Source organism: Oncorhynchus gorbuscha, linkage group LG20, assembly GCF_021184085.1.
Source record: "Oncorhynchus gorbuscha isolate QuinsamMale2020 ecotype Even-year linkage group LG20, OgorEven_v1.0, whole genome shotgun sequence".
Classification (NCBI taxonomy): domain Eukaryota; kingdom Metazoa; phylum Chordata; class Actinopteri; order Salmoniformes; family Salmonidae; genus Oncorhynchus; species Oncorhynchus gorbuscha.
Genome location: NC_060192.1, coordinates 23,197,553 through 23,220,206, shown reverse-complemented (window position 1 = coordinate 23,220,206; position 22,654 = coordinate 23,197,553). Strand labels below are relative to the sequence as shown.

Sequence of the window (22,654 nt, the reverse complement as noted above, 5' to 3'; positions counted from 1 at the left end):
GCTGCACAGCTATTTCAGGTCTCTCCAGAGATGTTCGATCGTGTTTAAGTCCGGAGTCTGGCTGGGCCACTCAAGGACATTCAGAGACTTGTCCCGAAGCCACTCCTGCGTTGCCTTGACTGTGTGCTTAGGGTCATTGTCCTGTTGGAAGGTGAACCGTCACCCCAGTCTGAGGTCCTGAACGCTCTGGAGCAGGTTTTTATCAAGGATCTCTCTGGACTTTGCTCCGTTATCTTTTCCTCTATCCTGACTAGTCTCCCAGTTCCTGCCGCTGAAAAACATCCCCACAGCATGATGCTGCCACTACCATGCTTCACCGTAGGGATGGTGCCAAGTTTCCTCCAGATGTGATGCTTGGAATTGGGGCCAAAGAGTTCAATATTGGTTTCATCAGCCCAGAGAATCTTGTTTCTCATGATCTAAGAATCTTTAGGTGCCTTTTGGCAAACTCCATGTGAGTTGGTTGTCCTTCTTGAAGGTTCTCCCATCTCCAAAGAGGAACTCTAGAGCAGTGTCAGAGTGACCATCGGGTTCTTGGTTACATCCGTGATCAAGGCCCCTCTCCCTCGATTTCTCAGTTCGGCCGGGCGGCCAGCTCTAGGAAGAGTCTTGGAGGTTCCAAACTTCTTCCATTTAAGAATGATGGAGGCCACTGTGTTCTTGGGGACCTTCAATGCTGCAGAAATGTTTTGTACACTTCCCCACATCTGTGCCTCGACACAATCCTGTCTTGGAGCTCTATCAAATCAAATTGTATTTGTCACACACGCCGAACTACCTTACATTGCAATGCTTACTTTAAGCCCTTGACCAACAATCCTTAAGAAGTTAAGATTTTTTTTAAAGTGTTAAGTAGAAAATATAAAATAAAAGTAACAAATCATTAAACAGCAGTAGTAAAATGACAAGCAAGGCTATATACAAGAGGTACTGGTACAGAGTCAATGTGCGGGGGCACCGGTTAGTTAAGGTAATTGTGGTAATATATACATGTAGGTGGAGTTAAAGTGACTATGCAAAGATTATAAACAGAGAGTATCAGCAGAGTAAAATATTGGTCTGGGTAGCGGTTTGATTAGCTGTTCAGGAGTCATATGGCTTGGGGATAAAAGCTGGTAAGAAGCCTTTTGGACCTCGACTTGGCCCCAGTGATGTACTGGGCTGTACGCACTACCATCTGTAGTGCCTTGAGGTCGGAGGCAGAGCAGTTGCCATACCAGGCAGTGATGCAACCAGACAGGATGCTCTCGAGGGTGCAGATGTAGAACCTTTTGAGGATCTGAGGACCCATGCCAAATCTTTTGAGTCTCCTGAGGAGGAATAGGCTTTGTCGTTCCCCCTTCACGACTGTCTTAGTGTGTTTGGACCATAATAGTTTGTTGGTGATGTGGACACCAAGGAACTTGAAGCTCTCAACCTGTTCCACAACCTGACCCGTAGATGGGAATGGGGGTGTGCTCGGTCCTCCATTTCCTGTAGTCCACAATCATCTCCTTTGTCTTGATATGTTGAGGGAGAGGTTGTTGTCCTGGCACAACGTGGCCAGGTCTTTGACCTCCTCCCCACAGGCTGTCTCATCGTTGTCCATGATCAGGCTGTTGTGTCATCGGTGAACTTAATGATGGAGTTGGAGTTATGCCTGACCATGCAGTCATGAGTGAACAGGGAGTACAGGAGGGGACTGTGCATGCACCCTTGAGGGGCCCCTGTTGAGGATCAGCGTGGCAGATGGGTTGTTCCCTACCTTTACCACCTGGGAGCGGCTCCAGGATCCAGTTGCAGAGGGAGGTGTTTAGTCCCAGGGTCCTTAGCTTAGCTGTAGTGAATGAATAACATTCTCACATAGGTGTTCCTTTTGTCCAGGTGGGAATGTGTAGTATTGAGTGCAATAGAGATTGAATCATATTTGGCTCTGTTGGGACGGTATTCAAATTGGCATGGGTCTAAGTTTTCTGGGATAATGATGTTGATGTGAGCCATGACCAGCCTTTCAAAGCACTTCATGGCTACAGATGTGAGTGCTACAGGTTGGTAGTTATTTAGGCAGATTACCTTAGTGTTCTTGGTCACATGGACTATGGGGGTCTGCTTGAAACATGTTGGTATTACAGACACAGTCAGGGACAGGATGAAAATGTCAGTGAGTATCAGCAGAGCAGTTGGTCAGTGCATGCTTGGAGTACACGTCCTGGTAATCCGTCTGGCCCTGCGGCCTTGTGAATGTTGGCCTGTTTAAAGGTTTTACTCACATGGGCTACGGAGAGCGTGATCACACAGTCGTCCGGAACAGCTGGTGCTCTCATGCATGTTTCAGTGTTACTTGCCTCGAAGCGAGCTCGTCTGGTAGGTTCGTGTCGCTGGGCAGCTCGTAGCTGTTTTTCCCTTTGTAGTCTATAATAGTTTGCAAGCCCTGCCACCTCCGACGAGCGTCGGAGCCAGTGTACTCCATTCGATCTTAGTCCTGTATTGATGCTTTGCCTGTTTGATGGATCGTCGGAGGGCATAGCGGGATTTCTTGTAAGCTTCTGAGTTAGAGTCCCGCTCCTTGAAAGCTCAGTGAGGATGTTGTCTGTAATCCATGGCTTTTGGTTGTGGAATGTACGCACAGTCACTGTAGGGACGACGTCATCGATGCAGTTATTGATGAAGCCAGTGACTTATGTGGTGTGCTCCTCAATGTCATAGGAAGAATCCCAGAACATATTCCAGTCTGTGCTAGCAAAACAGTCCTGTAGCTTAGTATCTGCTTCATCTGACCACTTTCTTATTGACCGAGTCACTGGTGCTTCCTGCTTTAGTTTTTGCTTGTAAGCAGGAATCAGGAGAATAGAATTATGGTCAGATTTTCCAAATGGAGGGTGAGGGAGAGATTTGTATGCGTCTCTGTGTGTGGAGTATAGGTGGTCCAGAGTTTTTTCCCTCTGGTTGCACATTTAACATGCTGATAGAAATGAGGTAAAAGTGATTTAAGTTTCCCTGCATCAAAGTCCCCGGCCACTAGGAGCATCGCCTCTGGATGAGCGTTTTCTTGTTTGCTTATGGCCGTATACAGCTCATTGAGTGTGGTCTTAGTGCCAGCATCGGTCTGCGGTGGTATATAGACAGCTACGAAAAATATAGATGTAAACTCTCTTGGTAAATAGTGTGGTCTACAGCTTATCATGAGATACCCTACCTCAGGCGAGCAAAACCTTGAAACTTCCTTAGATTTCGTGCACCAGCGGTTGTTTACACATATACACAGGCCACCACCCCTTATCTTACCACAGGCCGCTGTTCTATCCAGCTGAAAAAGCTTAAAACCCGCCAGCTGTATATTAATCATGTTGTCGTTCAATCCCGACTCTGTGAAACATAAGATATTACAGTTTTTAATGTCCAGATGGTAGGATATACGTGCTTGTAGTTTGTCTATTTTATTAGCGATTGATTGTACTTTGGCTAATAGGATTGATGGTGAAGGTAGATTACCCTCTAGACGCCGGATCCTAACAATGCACCCGGACCGTCACCCACGATATCTCCATCTTTTCCTCCTGTGAATGACGGGGATGAGGGCCTAGTCGGGTGTCTGGAGTAAATCCTTCCCATCCGACTCATTGAAGAAGAAGAATTATTTCAGTATGGGGTGAGTAATCGCTTCCCTGATATCAAGAAGCTCCTTTCGATCATAAGACACAGTGTCAGAAATATTAAGTACAAAATAAGTTACAAATAACCTGAAAAAACATAAACAAATTTTTTTTTATTTTTTTTTTATTTCACCTTTATTTAACCAGGTAGGCAAGTTGAGAACAAGTTCTCATTTACAATTGCGACCTGGCCAAGATAAAGCAAAGCAGTTCGACAGATACAACGACACAGAGTTACACATGGAGTAAAACAAACATACAGTCAATAATACAGTATAAACAAGTCTATATACAATGTGAGCAAATGAGGTGAGAAGGGAGGTAAAGGCAAAAAAGGCCACGGTGGCAAAGTAAATACAATATAGCAAGTAAAACACTGGAATGGTAGTTTTGCAATGGAAGAATGTGCAAAGTAGACATAAAAATAATGGGGTGCAAAGGAGCAAAATAAATAAATAAATAAAATACAGTTGGGAAAGAGGTAGTTGTTTGGGCTAAATTATAGGTGGGCTATGTACAGGTGCAGTAATCTGTAAGATGCTCTGACAGTTGTTGCTTAAAGCTAGTGAGGGAGATAAGTGTTTCCAGTTTCAGAGATTTTTGCAGTTCGTTCCAGTCACTGGCAGCAGAGAACTGGAAGGAGAGGCGGCCAAAGAAAGAATTGGTTTTGGGGGTGACCAGAGAGATATACCTGCTGGAGCATGTGCTACAGGTGGGAGATGCTATGGTGACCAGCGAGCTGAGATAAGGGGGGACTTTACCTAGCACAATTGGTTATGGGATCATAAAACGGCGGCCATCTCCTTCGCGCATTATTATTCACAATCACTCTACAGACAATTCCCTCGACCTCATGCCTTGATTTTCGCTCTGACATGCACTGTCAACTGTGGGACCTTATATAGACAGGTGTGTGCCTTTCCAAATAATGTCCAATCAATTGAATTTACCACAGGTGGACTCCAATCAAGTTGTATAAACATCTCAAGGTCTCATAGCAAATTGTCTGTATTCGTATGTAAATAAGGTATTTCTGTTTTTTATAAAAACATTTATAAAAACATGTTTTTGATTTCTCATTATGGGGAATTGTGTGGAGATTGCTGAGTATTTTTTTTAATTTAATCCATTTTAGAATAAGGCTGCAATATAACAAAATGTGGAAAAAGTCTAGGAGTCTGAATACTTTCTGAAGGCACTGTATATTTGGTGAAGCTGATGGCTATACTGTTGGCCTTGCAGTGGATGGAGGATGGATCATCATGTGCAGTACTGATGAGTCTGCTGTCCTTTAGCACACGTAGCAGACAAGACCTGCTTTATGAGGTACAACAAACCCATGGCAGGATTAGACAAATGGGTATACAGATAAGATTGATTGCCCATGTACTGGCAAAACAAGCATTTAGTAGTTTTAATGAGCAAGGCAGAGGCAAAAAGCCTGATATGGACAGTGATGGTGCAGAGATGGCCGGAGCAGTGGAGTAGAGATACTAAGGGCAGGCATTTATTTCAAGTATAGGATGGTACAGAAGAGAAGAGACTATTTTTTACAAGATTAAGGGTGGGACACAGCCGGTTGAATAAGACTTTAAATGTGATAGGACAGTATCCAACAGGAAAGTGTTATTATTGCCAGGAAACAGAGACCTTGGAGCATGTGTTGCTACAGTGTGGGCAGTAATCAGACGGAAAGAGAGAGGATGAGATCTCATATGAGGAAGATGGAGATACAGGGATTTAGTTTAAAGCATTTATTGAGTAGAACTTCCTTAGATATAGTCTCAAATATGTTGTTGTCTTTTTTTAAAGCAACAGGGCTGTCAGGTAGGATTTATTATCTCCCTGTCTTCGGTCCACACTCCAGCAGTTGATGGCGGTAATGCACCATAACGTTGGATGCCAACCGCTGATAAACCCCACTGAAGAAGAAGAAGACTTGTGACATATCTGGGTTATAATTTCTGTCTGTGCATAAACTCTTTAGACGTGCCAATCCTGTGAGAGATTGATTGTCTTTTGATTTCAATGGCTGAACCGAAGTATACCGGTTTTTGTTAAACAGCTAACGTTAGTGGCATGCTTCTCACTGGCAGTGCTAGCGGTTGGCTAACATAGCCAGCTAGCTATCTAGTTGCCATTCATTGATTCTGACTTTCTATTTTTATTTTCGTTAACTGGTTGGCGAGCTAACGTTTATTAGCGTACTAGTTTGTCGAGATAACTAGCTAGTTGCTTTGATTAAGGCTAGCTAGCAAGGTTACTGATTTAACTGCGACGATGCTATGGTCAGTTTATGACAAGATGTTGGACAACCAAAAACTAGCTACCTAGCTAAAGTTACAATTAAATAATGGGAGGTTTAGTTGACTAATTGTATTTGAAGAAGTAAGCTAGAGGGAGCTAGTGGTTTAAATGGCAAAAATAGAACCAGGCAATGGACTTAAGTCAGCAGAGTCCCGCAAAAGTTTGCGGGGCACGACAGAAAGTCTGGCACTGACAGATGGAGAAGGCAACCTCTTCGACTCGGAACTAAATGTCTATACCAGTGAGAGACAGACGGATAAATATGGATTTATTGGTGGTGCACAACAATATTCAGAACAATCGTAAGTATGACCCATCTATTTAGAATTTTCCATTACAAAAATGACGTCGCTTGCTCGTTCGTCTGTGGATGACAGACATGACGGTTCTCAATTGTCAAGACGTTGTCATAAGAAGTTTCTTACAGATTAGTCACTTGATTGACCCCTTGTCATCTGACTTCACATACCACTTTACTGTTTATTTTCTAATATGCAATCCACATTTTAATCAGTAGCCTGTTATTTGTTATCCCTGGAGGCCAACATAAACATTTCTTCCTCTTGCTCAGTGTTACTTGGTCTCATAGACTAGACGTAACATAATAAACTTACGTTATCTTTGGTATGGTTACATATTTAAGACTTAAAACGCGAACGTCTACTAACCCAAAGGTTGCATGTTCGAATCTCATCACGGACAACTTAAGCATTTTCGCTAATTAACAACAATGTACTACTTTGCAACAACTTAGCATGTTAGCGAACCCATCCCCTAACCTTGACATTTTTAGCTAAGATTTTCCCTAACCTAAACCCTAACCCAACTCCTAATCTTAACCTTAACCCCTAGCTCCTAGAGCTAGTTAGCGTTAGCCGCCAAGCTAACGTTAGCCACAACACATTGGAATTTGTAACATATTGTATATAATCTGCTTCCATGGAGACTTGACAGCCTTTGTGTTGTATGGCATTTTCCCTTTCTCATTTTGTTTACCAATGTGTGTTCTGTTCGGCTGGGTACTGCTGCCTTGTAAAGTAGAGGTCAACTGATTAATTAGAATCGCTGATTAATTAGGGCCAATTTAGAGTTTTCATAACAACCGTAATCTGCATTTTTAGCCACCGATTACATTGCATTCCACGAGAACTGTGGCAGGCTGACTCCCTGTTATGCGAGTTCAGCAAGGAGCCAAGGTAAGTTGCTAGCTAGCATTAAACTTATCTTAAACAATTAATCTTAACAAAATCACTAGTTGATGATATTACTAGGTTAACTAGCTTGTTGTGTGGTGCCTGTTAATTTATCATCGAATCACAGCCTACTTCGCCAAACGGGTGATGATTTAACAAAAGCTCAATTTGCGAAAAAAAGCACAATCGTTGCACGACTGTACCTAACCATAAACATCAATGCCTTTCTTAAAATCAATACACAGAGATATATATTTTTAAACCTGCATAATTAGTTAAAATAAATTCATGTTAGCAGGCAATATTAACTAGGGAAATTGTCACTTCTCTTGCATTCATTGCACGTGTAGCCGATGCGGAATGGCTAGCTAGTTAGCGGTGGTGCGCGCTGGTAGCGTTTCAATCGGTGACGTCACTCGCTCTGAGACCTTGAAGTAGTGGTTCCCCTTGCTCTGCAAGGGCTGTGGCTTTTGTGGAGCGATGGGTAACGATGCTTCGAGGGTGACTTGTTGATGTGTGCAGAGTGTCCCTGGTTCGCGCCCAGGTCGGGGCGAGGGGACGGACATAAAGTCCATTCTGTTACACACGCAGAGTCAGGGTATATACAACAGTTTGGGCCGTCTGGCTCGTTGCGAACTAGAATTTTACGTAATTATGACATTGAAGGTTGTGTAACAGCAATATTTAGACTTAGGGTTGTCACCCGTTCGATAAAATATGAAAGGGTTCCGTATATTTCATTGAAATAATAAATGTTTTGTTTTCAAAATTATAATTTACGGATTTGACCATATTATTGACCAAAGGCTCCAATTTATGGGTTTTATTATAATTAAGTCTATGATTTGATAGAGCAGTCTGACTGATCGGTGGTAGGCAGCAGCAGGCTCGTAAGCATTCATTCAAACTTTACTGCGTTTGCCAGCAGCTCTTAGCAATGCTTGATTTACAGCGCTGTTTATGATTTCAAGCCTATCAACTCCTGAGATTATGCTGGCAATGCTAAAGTGCCTATCAGAACATCCGTTAGTCAAAGGTATATGAAATACAAATGGTATAGAGAGAAATAGTCGACACACCATAATTCCTATAATAACTACAACACAACTTCTTAACTGGGAATATTGAATAACTGGGAATATTGAACCACCAGCTTTCATATGTTCTGAGCAAGGAACTTGCACATATTGAACTTGCACATATTGCACTTACTTTCTTCTCCAATGTGTTTTTGCATGATTTTATCCAATTTTATCCAAATTGAGCATATTTTATTTGAGATGAATAGTAGCGTGCAGCGAATTCTACTTTATGAAATGTCGAAGTTAGTAGAACATCCTGGCATTGAAAGGCCATATGCAGCTGTTTTCATCTCAATATCAAATCATTTCTGGGTAACAATTAAGTACCTTACTGTTATATTTTTCTATTAAAATCAATCAAATGCTCTATGAAATGTATCTATAAATCTGTTTTTACATCAGCAATTGCCAGTGCTTATAGGCTCTGAGGCGTGGCCAGTCCTTTTCTGACTGTGCCGGGTGGAGATTATAGGAGTATATGGCCATTAAGGCCAGATGGTTCTTCAGGATGTTCTAATGTTCAAAGATGACCAGCAGAGTCAAATATTAATCACAGTGCTTATAGAGGGTGCAACAGGTCAGCAACTCAGTAGTAAATGTCAGTTGGCTTTTCATAGCGGGGAGAGAGAGGGTCGAAACAGCAGGTCCGGGACAGGGTAGCACGACCAGTGAACAGGTCAAGGTTCCATAGCTGCAGGCAGAATGTTATATTTTTCGAATAGAAAAGGCCATTCAATAGGGTCAAAACCCTTTTCGACATCACCAGCCATTATTGATAAATCTATACCTTGTTTTTTAGCATATTGTATTAAACTGAAATGTTATTGTATTTGTTTGTCTATTTTTAATATGCCCTGTTTGGTATGTATCAAGTCTGGGTAATACTTTTGCCATTCTCATTGCTAATGAGCTTTATTATTTTGTCACAAGTTATTGAAGTTATGGATCTGTAATCAGTAGAGGACTCTCCAGATTTTCCTCGTTTTAATACATGTAACTAGGAAGCACTGAATTGAGTGACGTGTGTTGTCATTTGTGTAAATAGGGGCGCTACTTTGTCCCAAAATGTTAAATGAATTTTATGGGAAAGCCGTCCTTTCCTGTTGTTTTTCCTCCGCGTTAATCTTTTAACAATGTCTCTGTTTTTATTGATAATTATTTGTCTGCTGATAATTGAGTTGTTGAGTCTAAGAAGACTTTAGGATCAGATTAAAATTCCTGCATGCCCAAGAAGCCTACTATTTAGAACACAAGTATGGGTATTCGGACACAGGCATTTTCTTTTCTACACTACTATGGCTTTTAGCCACTGAGTTCAACATGTGCCGCTGGTTCCCTGCAAATCAGAATACTGCCTGATGTGTCACCACTTGGTCCAAACAAACGTCTTCTGACTCTACATACAACCTATTGTGATATGCATTTATTTATCTTGTGTTTAGGCCCCCTGTGAGTGGTTGACAAGCACTAGGAGTAGGTGGTGGGCAGAACTAGGGGAATTCTCAGAGCTTCCTGTTTTCTGTGTCCTTCACAGGCTGTGGCAAGTGTTCCACTGTTTTGTCTGAGGATTCATTTCCTTTGAGGAGTAGGAAGAGATCAGACGCTGATCCTCCCCCACCAATGACAGGCCCCTCCCCCTAGTGTCAAGATGTGATAAAAAGGATGCCACATCCCAGCACTCTGAACTGTGTATGGTATTTTGTATTTGAGAGCGATTGCTCAAAATGCTAGTATTTGGACTACACCTGTCCCTGTTTACCAAGAGCTTCCTGAGGTCACCCTCGACCCGGGATGACTGTAATCTGATAGTCTGCACTAATTCAGCCAGGCTAATGCCAATCACTGTCTGTCTGTGCTGCACTCAGCCCTTTGTACTACCTGGTATTTGTCTACCTTGTAAAGCAGGTGCTTGTGTGAGGCACTGCTGTTTGCACGGCATGAGTGACCCCTTGTCTTTCACTCTGGTGTTTTTATCTCCTAGTATCTGTCATGTCATATGATCTGCTGGAGTTTGAAAGAGAATGCAGGCCTAAGTGTTCGGCCCATTTTGTTGGATGTAGACTTAAAGACTGCGAGGCAGCCCCTAGAATGAATGTAAAAAGTCTAAACAAAGCAGACTTGACAGAGCCTCTTAAGGGAAGAGCTTGTTAGTTTTAGCCTGTTCAAACTGTCTTTTTATTATTATTGTTAAGTATTTTTGTTGTGCATTCTGCACCAGGCTTTTCTGGCTGTTTTGGTTTGCTCCATTGGAAGGGGAAGGGCATGTTGTTCTTTGACTAATGATGCTACGGCTACCACAGTTGCTGCCACTGTGACAGAACAGTGGTATGTGTGTTCATAGATCTGTGTATGTGCTATTGCCTTGTATGCTTGATAAGTCTGAGGTCTGTGCCTCCCCTTAGGCTACATAAATAAAATAAAACTTACAACACACAACCTATTTCAAATCAAAGTTTATTTGTCACGTACACCGAATACAACGGTTGTACACCTTACAGTGAAATGCTTACTTACAGGCTCTAACCAATGGCGAGGGGGGAAAAAGGTGTGTGTGTGTAAAGAAATAAAACAGTAAAAAGACATTTTGAAAAAAAGAGTAGCAAGGCTACATACAGACACCTGTTAGTCAGGCTTATTGAGGTAGTATGTACATGTAGGTATCATTAAAGTGATATATAATGAACAGAGGGTAGCAGAAGTGTAAAAAGAGGGGTTGGCGGGTGGTGGGACACGATGCAGATAGCCCGGTTAGCCAATGTGCGGGAGCACTGGTTGGTCGGGCCAATTTAGGTGGTATGTACATGAATGTATACTTAAAGTGACTGCATATAAGATAAACAGAGAATAGCAGCAGTGTAAAAGAGGGGTTTGGGGGGGAGCACACAATGCAAGTAGTCCATTTGGTTACCTGTTCAGGAGTCTTATTGCTTGGGGGTGAAAACTATTGAGAAGCCTTTTTGTCCTAGACTTGGCACTCTGGTTCCGAGAACAGTCTGTGGCTGGGGTCTTTGACAATTTTTAGGGCCTTCCTGTGACACCGCCTGGTGTAGAGGTCCTGGATGGCATGCAGCTTTGCCCCAGTGATGTACTGGGCCGTCCGCACTACCCTCTGAAGTGCCTTGCGTCCGGAGGCCGAGCAATTGCCGTACCAGGCAGTGACGTAACCGGTCAGGATGCTCTCGATGTTGCAGCTGTAGAACCTTTTGAGGGGTCTTAGGACCCATGCCAATTCTTTTTAGTTTCCTGAGGGGGAATGGGCTTTGTCGTGCCCTCTTCACGACTGTCTTGGTGTGTTTGGACCAATCTAGTTTGTTGTTGATGTGGACACCAAGGAATTTGAAGCTCTCAACCTGCTCCACTACAGCCACGTCGATGAAAATGGGGACATGCTCGATGCTCCTTTTCCTGTAGTCCACAATCATCTCCTTAGTCTTGGTTACGTTGAGGGATAGGTTGTTATTCTGGCACCACCCGGCCAGGTCTCTGACCTCCTCCCTAAAGGCTGTCTTGTCGTTGTCTGTGATCAGGCCTACCACTGTTGTTGTCAGCAAACGTAATGATGGTGTTGGAGTCGTGCCTGGCCATGCAGTCGTGGGTGAACAGGGAGTTATTTTCATTCATCGCTGAGAAAAAGTAGAGGCTACATATAATGAGAACAATGACACAGTATAATTCCAAATCTAATTTTATTTGTCACATGCTTTGTAAACCACAGGTGTAACAGTGAAATTCTTACTTAAGAGTCCTTTTCCAAGAATGCAGAGATAAAGATAAAAAAGTATATAAAAATAGAGAGACAAGGAATAAATACACAGTGAATAACAATCCAAATAACATGGCTATATACAGGGAGTACCAGTACAGAGTAGATGTGCAGGGGTAGGAGGTAATTGAGGTAGATATGTACATATAGTTAGGGGTAAAGTGATTAGTGTTGTCTTTGGCTATGCCGGATTAAGTGATATGACATGCTATTCTATAAAATAATTTCTCCATAAATAATATTACCTGATTGAGCTAATCATGTAAATGTAAGTAACTAGAGTCCGTGCCCGTCTGAAGAAAGAGTTGGAGAGCATGGAGCAATCTGACATAGTCACCAAGGTTACAGAACCGACTGACTGGGTAAACGTGTTAGTCTTTGTGGCGAAACCACGCACAGGCAAGCTCTGAGTGTGTCTCGACCCAAGCGATATGAACAAGGCTATCAAATGCCCCCTTTACCAACACTAGATGGCATCACACACAAGCTAGCGGGAGCACACTACTTCAGTGTCATGGACACTAGATCAGGCTACTGGGCTATCAAGCTCACAACATTCAACACACCGTTTAGACGCTACAGGTTCCGTCGCCTGCCTTTTGGGATTATCTCAGCCCAAGACGAGTTTCAGCGAAAGATCGCCGAAGTGTTTGAAGGCCTCGATGGAGTTGTGGCAATTGTGGACGACATCCTTGTCTATGGTCGAACCAAAGAGGAGCACGACCGAAACCTCAGCGCGATGCTGCATAGGTCCTGCGAGAGAGGAGTCCGGCTCAACCCCGAGAAGAGCATAGTCGGCGCTACAGAGGTCAGCTACTTCGGACATCTTCTCACAGCGACTGGAATCTAGCCAAATCCACAGAAGATCTCAGCCGTAAAATAAATGGAGCCATCAAAGAACCGTGCAGAGCTGGAAACAGTGCTTGGTATGGTCAACTACTTAGCCAAGTTCGCACCCAGCCTTTCCAATGCTAATGCACCCCTGCGTCAGCTGCTAAAGCAGTCCAATGAGTTTCTCTGGGACAAGCAACACGACATTGCTTTCCAGAATGTGAAAGACTTGATCACGAGAGAACGAGGACCAATACTTGCCTACTACGACCCCGACAAAGAGCTCAGACTCCAAGTGGACGCGTCGAAGTATGGACTAGGTGCAAGAAGGAAAGCCCATCGGCTACCTTTCGAAATCTCTCACAAACTGTGAAATCAACTACGCTCAAATTGAAAAGGAGCTCTACGCCATTCTGTTCTGATGTAAACGTTTCCATCTGTACATATATGGACGACAAGTCATTGTGGAATCCGACCACAAGCCCCTTGAGTCAATTATGAGGAAACCACTAGCCGCTGCCCCGCCAAGGCTACAGAGAATGATCCTTCAACTACAAAAATACAACTTCACAATAACTCGCCGTCCAGGCAAAGACAGCAGCCTCAATGAAGGCATGGACATGCAAGTGCACACTGTGTACAGCAACTTACCAGTTAGTGACACAAAACTGAAGGAGATCCAAGCAGAAACAGAAAAGGACTCACAACTCACACAGCTGAGGAAAGTCATACAGGATGGATGGCCTGAGGAGAGGAGAAAATGCCATCACAGCGTCTCAGAATTCTGGAACCATCGTGATGAACTATCACAGATCAACGGAATAATTTTCAAAGGAGAGAAAATCATTATTCCTTCTAGTCTCAGAGAAGAGATTTTGACAAAGATCCATGCTGGACACATGGGCATGGAAAAGTGCAAACTGAGAGCACGGGACATTTGGTTTTGGCCCGGAATGTGCAAACAAATAGAGGACATCGTTGGTAAATGCGCCATATGTATTGAACGACGCCCCTCAAACACCAATCGAGACGATGTTACCTCACTGTATCCCAGACCGACGCCCCTCAAACACCAATCGAGACGATGTTACCTCACTGTATCCCAGACCGACGCCCCTCAAACACCAATCGAGACGATGTTACCTCACTGTATCCCAGACCGACGCCCCTCAAACACCAATCGAGATGATGTTACCTCACTGTATCCCAGACCGACGCCCCTCAAACACCAAAGAGCCGATGTTGCCTCACTGTATCCCAGACCGACCCTGGCAGGTCGTGGCAACCGATCTGTTCACCTGGAGCAACGAGGACTACATCGTAACAGTGGACTACTACAGCAGATACTTCGAACTCGACAAGCTTCACAGCACCACATCTGCAGCTGTGATACACAAGCTGAAAGCAGCCTTTGCCAGGCATGGCATTGCAGAGACTTTAATATCTGACAATGGGCCCTGTTACAAATCAAATGAATTTGAATCCTTCACATAAGCATGGGATTTCACACATGTCACCACAAGCCCACATTACCCTCAAAGTAATGGCCTTGCTGAAAAATCGGTGCAGATTGCTAAATCGCTCATGGACAAAGCAAAAGCAGACAAGAGAGACCCTACCTCAGTCTCCTTGAATACTGCAACACTCCAGTTGACAACTTCAAATCCCCAGCCCAGCTATTGATGAGCCACAGACTTAGCTAAATCCTGCTACACCACAAGAACTGTTGACTGACACGGAAGCATGCTCAGCATCATATTGCACAAGGTCAGGAAGAGAGGTCAAGCCCAGAGCTGTCCTAGACCTGTGCAATGTCAAAGGGTGTAGGCGGATCGCTGCCCTAAAAGAGTTCCAGACTGTAAACTTGTTATTGAAAAGTTGACTTGAAATGCTCTGGTAATGTATTTGTTTGAAATGTTAAGATGTTATTTCTACAGTGAAAGCTGAGTTGCTGAGAATCCCTTGTTTGAAAAGTAACAGTATGTTGGATTATTGATTCAGTCTATGTTGATTCAGTTGGTGTAGTATGCAATATAAATGGGTACCTACCTTGAGTTCACACTACAGAGCATGTATTCAAAAGAAACACTTAAAATATGTAAATATTTTCTTTTGTTTTAAAAGAAGGGGGATGTAATATTCATGTGTGTAAACGTACTGAGTTGTAATTGGATGCATTTTACCGCCATATCATACTGTGCTATGATTGGTTAAGACCACCCAAATGGTTAGGTCATGGTCGTTTGAGCCTGGCTGGCGATAGGTGAACATGCCCGTTATAGCTAGCTAATAAAGAGCTACGTTAAGAAATATTCTGTAGTACTGCATTTTATTATTTTGTACAGAGTGTGAAAAACAAGACATGTACAACATTAAATGTAAACTATTTTTTTTTCTGACCCTTTAAACTACTAGTTTGAATGTTTGTAGCTACCAATTTTCCCATTAAGTCACCCATATTTCTCTAGTATAGGCTACTTATCATAGTGAACGATATCAGCAAAATGCCCACGATAAGTGGTCGGTATAGTCGTTGTCAATCTTTTTCAGTTTATCGTCTCAGCTTTTGTGTGTGTTGGTGTAAGTACAGTATATTTGTGGGTAGAGTCCAGTGTGTGTGTGCATAGTCATCGAGAGTTGGTGCAAAAAAGGGTAACTGGAGGTAGCTATTTATCAGTCTTGTTTAGAAGTCTTATGGCTTGGAGGTAGTGATGTGCAGTTCACGGATAATTCGTTCTTTTTGAACGACTCTTTGCTGAGTCGAGTCAAGATTTGTTTTTTCTGAGTGACTCGTTCATTTAAGTCATTCATTTCACCAGCTGGCCGTAATTAATTCTGCAGCAGGATAAATACATGGTCGTCCGGCTCAGCGCCTCTGGAGACTTGCTCTGACCTGCAACTGTCTATCATGTCCGCTAGGGAAACTTGATCATGCTGCAGGCAGCATAGAGAAGAAAAATACATGTTTAGAACTGATAATTGATCTCATGGTGCAAAAATGAATGCAATTAATTATTATGATGGACACAACTTTGTCGACTTTGCTCTTGTTTCAACGGACACTATGATCATATGGCTCAAGTTTTCTGGCGAAAGGGTTGTTTCTGAAAGAAACAATGTAGGCTCCTCTGGTCGAATGATTTTAAAAAGCAACAGGAAGCAGCTTGTATTTTTGTTTTTCTCCAAGACAACTTCCTGTGTGATGGATGGCGCTTCCTGTTTGGCCCCCGGCCCTCACTCTCCTCTTGTTTCACTGTTGTCTGTGTTGACAATCAAGTCAAAATTGTATTTGTCACATTCGCCGAATACAACAGGTACCAACAACCTTACCATGAAACGCTAACAGGCCCTGAGCCATCAAAGCAGTTCAAAAAATAGTTAAGAAAATATTTACTCAAAGTAAAAAAATGTAATAAAAAAGTAACACAAGATTACATAACGGTAACGAGGCAATATACCGAGTCAGTGTGCGGGGGTACAGGTTAGTGGGGTTATTTTGTACATGTAGGTAGGGGTCAAGTGACCGCATAGATAATAAACGGCAAGTAGCAGCGGTGTAAAACAAAGGGGTGTCGATGTAAAAAGTCTGGTTGCCCATTTGACTACCTTTTTTCTTTTCATGTCTAAAGTAATAAAATCCTGAGAGTTTTGTTTAGAGAGACAGGTGTATGTGTCTGTAGTGTGACCCTGGGTCGGTCTGTCTGTCTTCCTGACTCCCACAGAGCTGAAAACATCCCTCCTGAGGTGCTGAGGCAGAGGGAGGCCAAATGGCTGGACATGCTCAACAACTGGGACAAGTGGATGGCAAAGAGACACAAGAAAGTAAGTCAGTCAAACACTGGCTGATCTACACAAATCCCATTGCTGACAATAACAGCAAATTCCTGTGTTGGTCTTTTCTAGACGCATGTTAAGGTAGCCTTGCGAGCTGTCATGTGTCACCCCTTTTACTCCTGTTGAGTGACTGCTTTGGATACTACAGTATGTACCTGTCAGGTCACATTCCAGTCACCACAGCCAACCTGTTTTGCAATGTGTAACTCAGCTCATTTATTATTACACACACAGTGTATACAAACCAGCCTGGAGAAAAGAACACAAAAGAACACACATTGAACACATACTTGAACAACCTGTCCCCCTTGCTTGATATTTTAATATATTACACTGACGGAATTCCTGTGATTTTTAAACTGATCTGACCGTGCATGATAATGAGTGGCTGTAACCGTAGCACTAACTCCATATCCCTAGATGAAGCTGCGCTGTCAGAAGGGCATACCCCCCTCTCTGAGAGGCCGGGCGTGGCTCTACCTGTCTGGAGGAAAGGTGAAGAGGGAGCAGAACAAGGGCAAATTTGAGGTTACTCACTACCGTCCACCGTTAATACCAGTTTGTCTCACACACACACACTTATACTTTTACACATGGTGTAGCATGTAAATAGCTGTGTTTGTTTTTAAGGAGCTGGACAGTCAGGCAGGAGACCCTAAGTGGGTGGATGTGATAGAGAGGGACCTCCACAGACAGTTCCCCTTCCATGAGATGTTTGTGGCAAGAGGAGGCCATGGGTAAGCAACGTGAATGGGTCATTGTTTCTGTTGGTGTTACTTGTGCCTTTGTCTCAGTATTTTTCAGTAACTGAATTGTGCTTACTATGTATTTAGGCAGCAGGACCTCTACCGTGTCCTGAAGGCCTATACTCTGCACCGGCCAGAGGAGGGTTACTGCCAGGCTCAGGCTCCCATTGCTGCTGTGCTGCTAATGCACATGCCTGCTGAGGTGAGCCTGCACAGACGGTTACTCACACCACAACGTTTTCTGATAATGTTGCATGTTTAATTTGTTTGTGCTTTATTGACAGGATGCATTCTGGGGTCTGGTCCAGATCTGTGAGAAGTACCTTCCCGGATACTACAGTGCAGGGCTGGTAAGATGCACGTTCCTTCAAACTACATACACATTCTCTCTCCTTCACTCATACTTATACTCTAAAAGAACACATAGACAAAAAAATACAATGACCCAAGATCATGTGCTTTTAGAGAATTTGCTGACTGTTGGCTGTGACAGGGTGAGGTCTTTTACTAGGGTTCAAAGATCAGGCATACGGGATACAGTTAATTGGGTTAACTCAAAGAACTTACCTGTCACTAAAATCAAATGAAACATTCATTCAGCATGTTTATCATTGTCAGGAACACCCGTGTCTTGGAAAAGAAAAGCTGTACAATTTTAGGTGACAATCATGTTGAAATGCAGGCTTGCAGTACATATTATTGGGCCAGCTCTCTAGCTGGCATGTTATGCTGTCATTGCATACCTGTAGCTTGTTGTCTGTGACCGTGACATGCTAATGACATAATACCCTGAGTGAGAGGGTGACCAGACCAATGTGGTCCAGATAATGCAACTATTAGATTTAACAGAGGAAGGAGTCTGCTCTCCTTTCTGACTGTTGTTCCTGTGTGCTCCTGTAGGAGGCGATCCAACTGGATGGAGAGATCCTGTTTACTCTGCTGAAGCGGGTGTCTCCTCTGGCTCACCGCCACCTGAAGAAGCACAAGCTGGACCCCATCCTGTACATGACGGAGTGGTTCATGTGTGCCTTCTCCAGGACCCTGCCCTGGGTCTCCGTGCTGCGCGTCTGGGACATGTTCCTCTGTGAGGGTGAGAGAGACATTCCACACAGTAAACATACACACATTAAATTCTGTCCACATGAGTGCACTGAGAGGCATGCTCTTTTGACATACAGAAACATACACACGCCGGCCTACTCATCATTACATACCCTACCGTTCAAAAGTTTGGGGTCACTTAGAAATGTCCTTGTTTTTGAAAGAAAAACACTTTTTTTTTGTCCATCTTAAAATAACATCAAATTGATCAGAAATACAGTGTAGACGTTAATGTTGTAAATGACTATTGTAGCTGGAAACGGCAGATTTTTTTATGGAATATCTACATCTATCAGCATCCATCACTCCTGTGTTCCAATGGCACATTGTGTTAGCTAATCCAAGTTTATCATTAAAAGACCCTTTTGCAATTATGTTAGCTCAGGTTAAAACTGTTCTGATTAACAGAAGTAATAAAACTGGCCTTCTTTAGACTAGTTGAGTATCTGGAGCATCAGCATTTGTGGATTAGATTACAGGCTCAAAATGGCCAGAAACAAAGAACATTCTTCTGAAACTTGTCAGTCTATTGTTGTTCTAAGAAATGAAGGCTATTCCATGTGAGAAATTGCCATCTGCCGTTTCCAGCTACAATAGTCATTTACAACATTAACAATTTCTACACTGTATGTATGTCTGATCAATTTATTGTTTTAATGGACAAAAAATGTGCTTTTCTTTCAAAAACAAGGACATTTCTAAGTGACCCCAATCTTTTGACCGGTAGTGTACATCATATACACATTGAAACATACAAAGGAACACACACACCTGTCTCAGGAGTGTTACTCAGTTTTTCACAATTCCTAACATTTAATCCTAGTAAAAATTCCCTGTCTTAGATCAGTTAGGATCAAGCACTTTATTTTAAGAATGTGAAATGTCAGAATAAGAGTAGAGAATTGTATTTATTTAAGCTTTTATTTCTTTCATCACATGCCCATAAACTAAGCATGTGTTTAGTGAGTCCACGGTAGGAATGACCAGGGATGTTCTCTTGATAAGTATGTGAATTAGACCATTTTCTTGTCCTGCTAAGCATTCAACATGTAACAAGTACTTTTGAGTGTCAGGAATGTAGTGAAGTAAAAGTTGTCATCAATATAAATTGTAAAGTACAGATACCCTAAAACTACTTCAGTAGTTTTTTAAAAGTATTTTTACTTAAGCACATTACACCACTGCTGTCTGGTGTGTGTTCGTCCAGGAGTGAAGATCATCTTCCGGGTGGGCCTGGTGTTGTTGAAGTGCATGCTGGGCTCCCAGGACAAGCTGAAGACGTGTCAGGGCCAGTATGAGACTATGGAGCTGCTAAAGACCATAGATACACGCTACATGCAGGAGGGGTTTCTAGTGCGGGAGGTACAACCACCCACAGCCATACTTATAGAACAGAAACATCAATTACTGGAGAATGCTCAGTGTCATGTTTTTTAGTCACTTTAAGAATAGCTGAGAATGACGAGACTGTCATGGCCACATTGCATGCTAAGGGTTGTGGTGTAAACTGCAAAAATACCCTGCTGCCACCTAGTGATACTTTAATAAAACACTATTACAGTCATGATTTCTGCTAAGACCACTGGTTAACCACTACTCCTTGTGCTCTGTCCCAGATTCTAGAGCTGCCGGTGTCAGAGCGGGACATTGAGAAGGAGCACCTGGCATCAGTGCGGCGCTGGAAGGAGACCCGGGGTGAGTTGCACTGCAAGTCCCTTCCCAGAATGCACGGCGCCAAGGCCATCATGGCTGCCGAGCCGCCCAGTCGCCAAGACTTGAGACAGAACCCCACCATCATAGTTGAGTCACCCCTGGCAACCAAGAGCAATGGGGAGGACAAGGAAAGGAAAAATACCAAAGAGCAGAAGAATGGGAAGAAAAACAGCTCTCCGACCCCATTGGCAGCCTACCTTGAACCCATCGAGCCCTCCCCCCTCAAAGACACAGCCCTGCTAGGCTCCAATCAGAGCCTGAGCAGCACAGAGTATGACACCTACCTGTAGCGGGTACGGATAGCCATGACACCTACCTGTAAGCGGGTACGGATAGCCATGACACCTACCTGTAGCGGGTACGGATAGCCATGACACCTACCTGTAAGCGGGTACGGATAGCCATGACACCTACCTGTAAGCGGGTACGGATAGCCATGACACCTACCTGTAAGCGGGTACGGATAGCCATGACACCTACCTGTAAGCGGGTACGGATAGCCATGACACCTACCTGTAGCGGGTACGGATAGCCATGACACCTACCTGTAGCGGGTACGGATAGCCATGACACCTACCTGTAGCGGGTACGGATAGCCATGACACCTCCATCCCCACCTCTGCCCTGACAATCAGGTCCCACACCTCTTGACTGACCCTTTCCATTATAGCCATTTGCATCCATAGCAAAACACTCTAAAACAATTGGAAGCTTCTGGCATAGACCAAGTAGTAGTTGTTTTTCCTCACACATATGCGAAATGACAATTCAATCAGTTGGGAGAGTGCAGCACTAACTTTCGTTTAGTTGGCCATACGGGTATACATGCACTTGGGCTGAGTGGCAGGCTTGTATAATCAGATCAGTTCATTATCTCAATCTATTCTCACTGAAAAAGTCTTAGACTGAGTCAATATCAGATGACATAACTATGAAGTCTGCTTAGCCAAGAGTTCTGGATCTGGAGGCTGGACCACTGCCTATTTACGTATTCCACCTAATATATACTGTAGTATGAGACACTACATTGCCAACACACACCAAGCCAGCATTGTTAGATTTAGTTCAGTCACAGGGAATGTCAATTCAATTAAATTGTAATCCCAGCAGAATATTTTGAATCACATAGGTTGCCAACATACTGTATAAAGATGAATGCTATTGTCATTCACTCATTGGTGCATCCTTTCTCTCTGGTTGTAGTGGATGTGGATGAACACTAGAGGGCTCTGTGGGGCATTTTCCTGCCCTGACCAATGAAAGAACTTGATTCACTGGTTGAGGGAAAATCAATCATCTGTATATCATCATAGTTTTAAATGAAGGAAATTAACATTTGCTGGACAATTCCTGTCACTAGACCAAATCTTGTTGAATTGATGTTTTGACATATAGTTAGTATGTGTTGTAAGAGCCATGTTGTCTGAATTATTCCTGAGTGTGTTTGATTCTTTGCTGAGCTCCAGAGAACAGAGTGAGAGTGAGAGTGAGAGTGAGAGTGAGAGTGAGAGTGAGAGTGAGAGTGAGAGTGAGAGTGTGTGTGTGTGTGTGTGTGTGTGTGTGTGTGTGTGTGTGTGTGTGTGTGTGTGTGTGGTCATGCAGTGGAAGAAACATGGTAGAATGCCAGTCGATAACCACTCCTATCATACTCAGCCATGTTGATTTCATCTAGCTGTTTTGATGAGAAGTATAAGCTATTTGTGTATAGCTGTTTATTAACTCTGCACAATTTCTTTGTATACAATCATCTATGTTTCACGTAAATGTGTGTCACGGTCAAATATTTTCCTGTAGATAAGAATACACCAGTTGATGTTTCTGAAGGGAACATTTGTTTGAAAGAACTGGGTAAAAAAATGATTGTACATTTTTGTATGGTAAAAGGACGATTTCCATAAAAATTGCTGAAGATTTTCACACTTGCACATAGCGTAGTATAAAATGTAATATACTATAGATTTTATATTTGTCTAAGATGAAGCACTTTGTCCCTGGTCAATCCCTTTAAGAATAGAATGAACAATAACATTGTTTGTCTTCTCTAAAATTGTCCATGTGTGTGTATATACACTGAACAAAATTGTAAACACAACTTGTAAAGTGTTGGTTTCATGAGCTGAAATAATAAAAAATCCCAGAAATTTTCCATACGCACAAAATGCTTGTCTCTCAAATTTTTTGCACAAATATGCTAACATCCCTTTTAGTGAGCATTTTTCCTTTGCCAAAATAATCCATCCACCTGACAGTGGCTTATTAAGAAGTTGATTAAACCGCATGATCATTACATAGGTACACCTTGTGCTGGGGACAATAAAAGGCCACTTTTAAAATGTGCCGTTTTGTCACACAACACAATGCCACTATTGTCAAGTTTTGAGGGAGCGTTCAATTGGCATGCTGACTGCAGGAATGTCCACCAGAGCTGTTGCCAGAGAATTGAATGGGGGGG

The 22,654-nt window shown here is 43.0% G+C and overlaps 2 protein-coding genes across 4 annotated transcripts in view; both read left to right on the top strand.

The window, feature by feature from the left end:
* Positions 1-22,361, top strand: part of LOC124007030 (protein phosphatase PTC7 homolog) — a 41,071-nt gene extending 18,710 nt beyond the window's left edge. The window contains exon 7 of the transcript XR_006833861.1: positions 21,736-22,361. The gene's annotated coding sequence lies outside the window, so the exon portion shown is untranslated. The remainder of the gene's footprint in view (positions 1-21,735) is intronic.
* Positions 5,375-22,361, top strand: LOC124007029 (TBC1 domain family member 10A-like). 3 transcript variants are annotated; one of them, XM_046317277.1, is made up of 10 exons: positions 5,375-6,241; positions 16,531-16,630; positions 17,063-17,170; positions 17,273-17,379; positions 17,476-17,590; positions 17,673-17,738; positions 18,289-18,478; positions 19,697-19,851; positions 20,106-20,184; positions 21,406-22,361. In XM_046317277.1, exons 1-10 carry the CDS (start codon positions 6,048-6,050, stop codon positions 21,423-21,425), a joined length of 1,134 nt encoding a protein of 377 aa, XP_046173233.1. In that variant the 5' UTR covers positions 5,375-6,047; the 3' UTR covers positions 21,426-22,361. The 3 variants fall into 3 exon arrangements, 2 of the variants coding, with proteins under 2 accessions (XP_046173233.1, XP_046173232.1); XR_006833860.1 differs by having other exon boundaries at positions 5,379-6,241; positions 20,106-20,560; positions 20,594-22,361; XM_046317276.1 differs by having other exon boundaries at positions 5,380-6,241; positions 20,106-22,361.
* Positions 22,362-22,654: the final 293 nt, after the last annotated feature.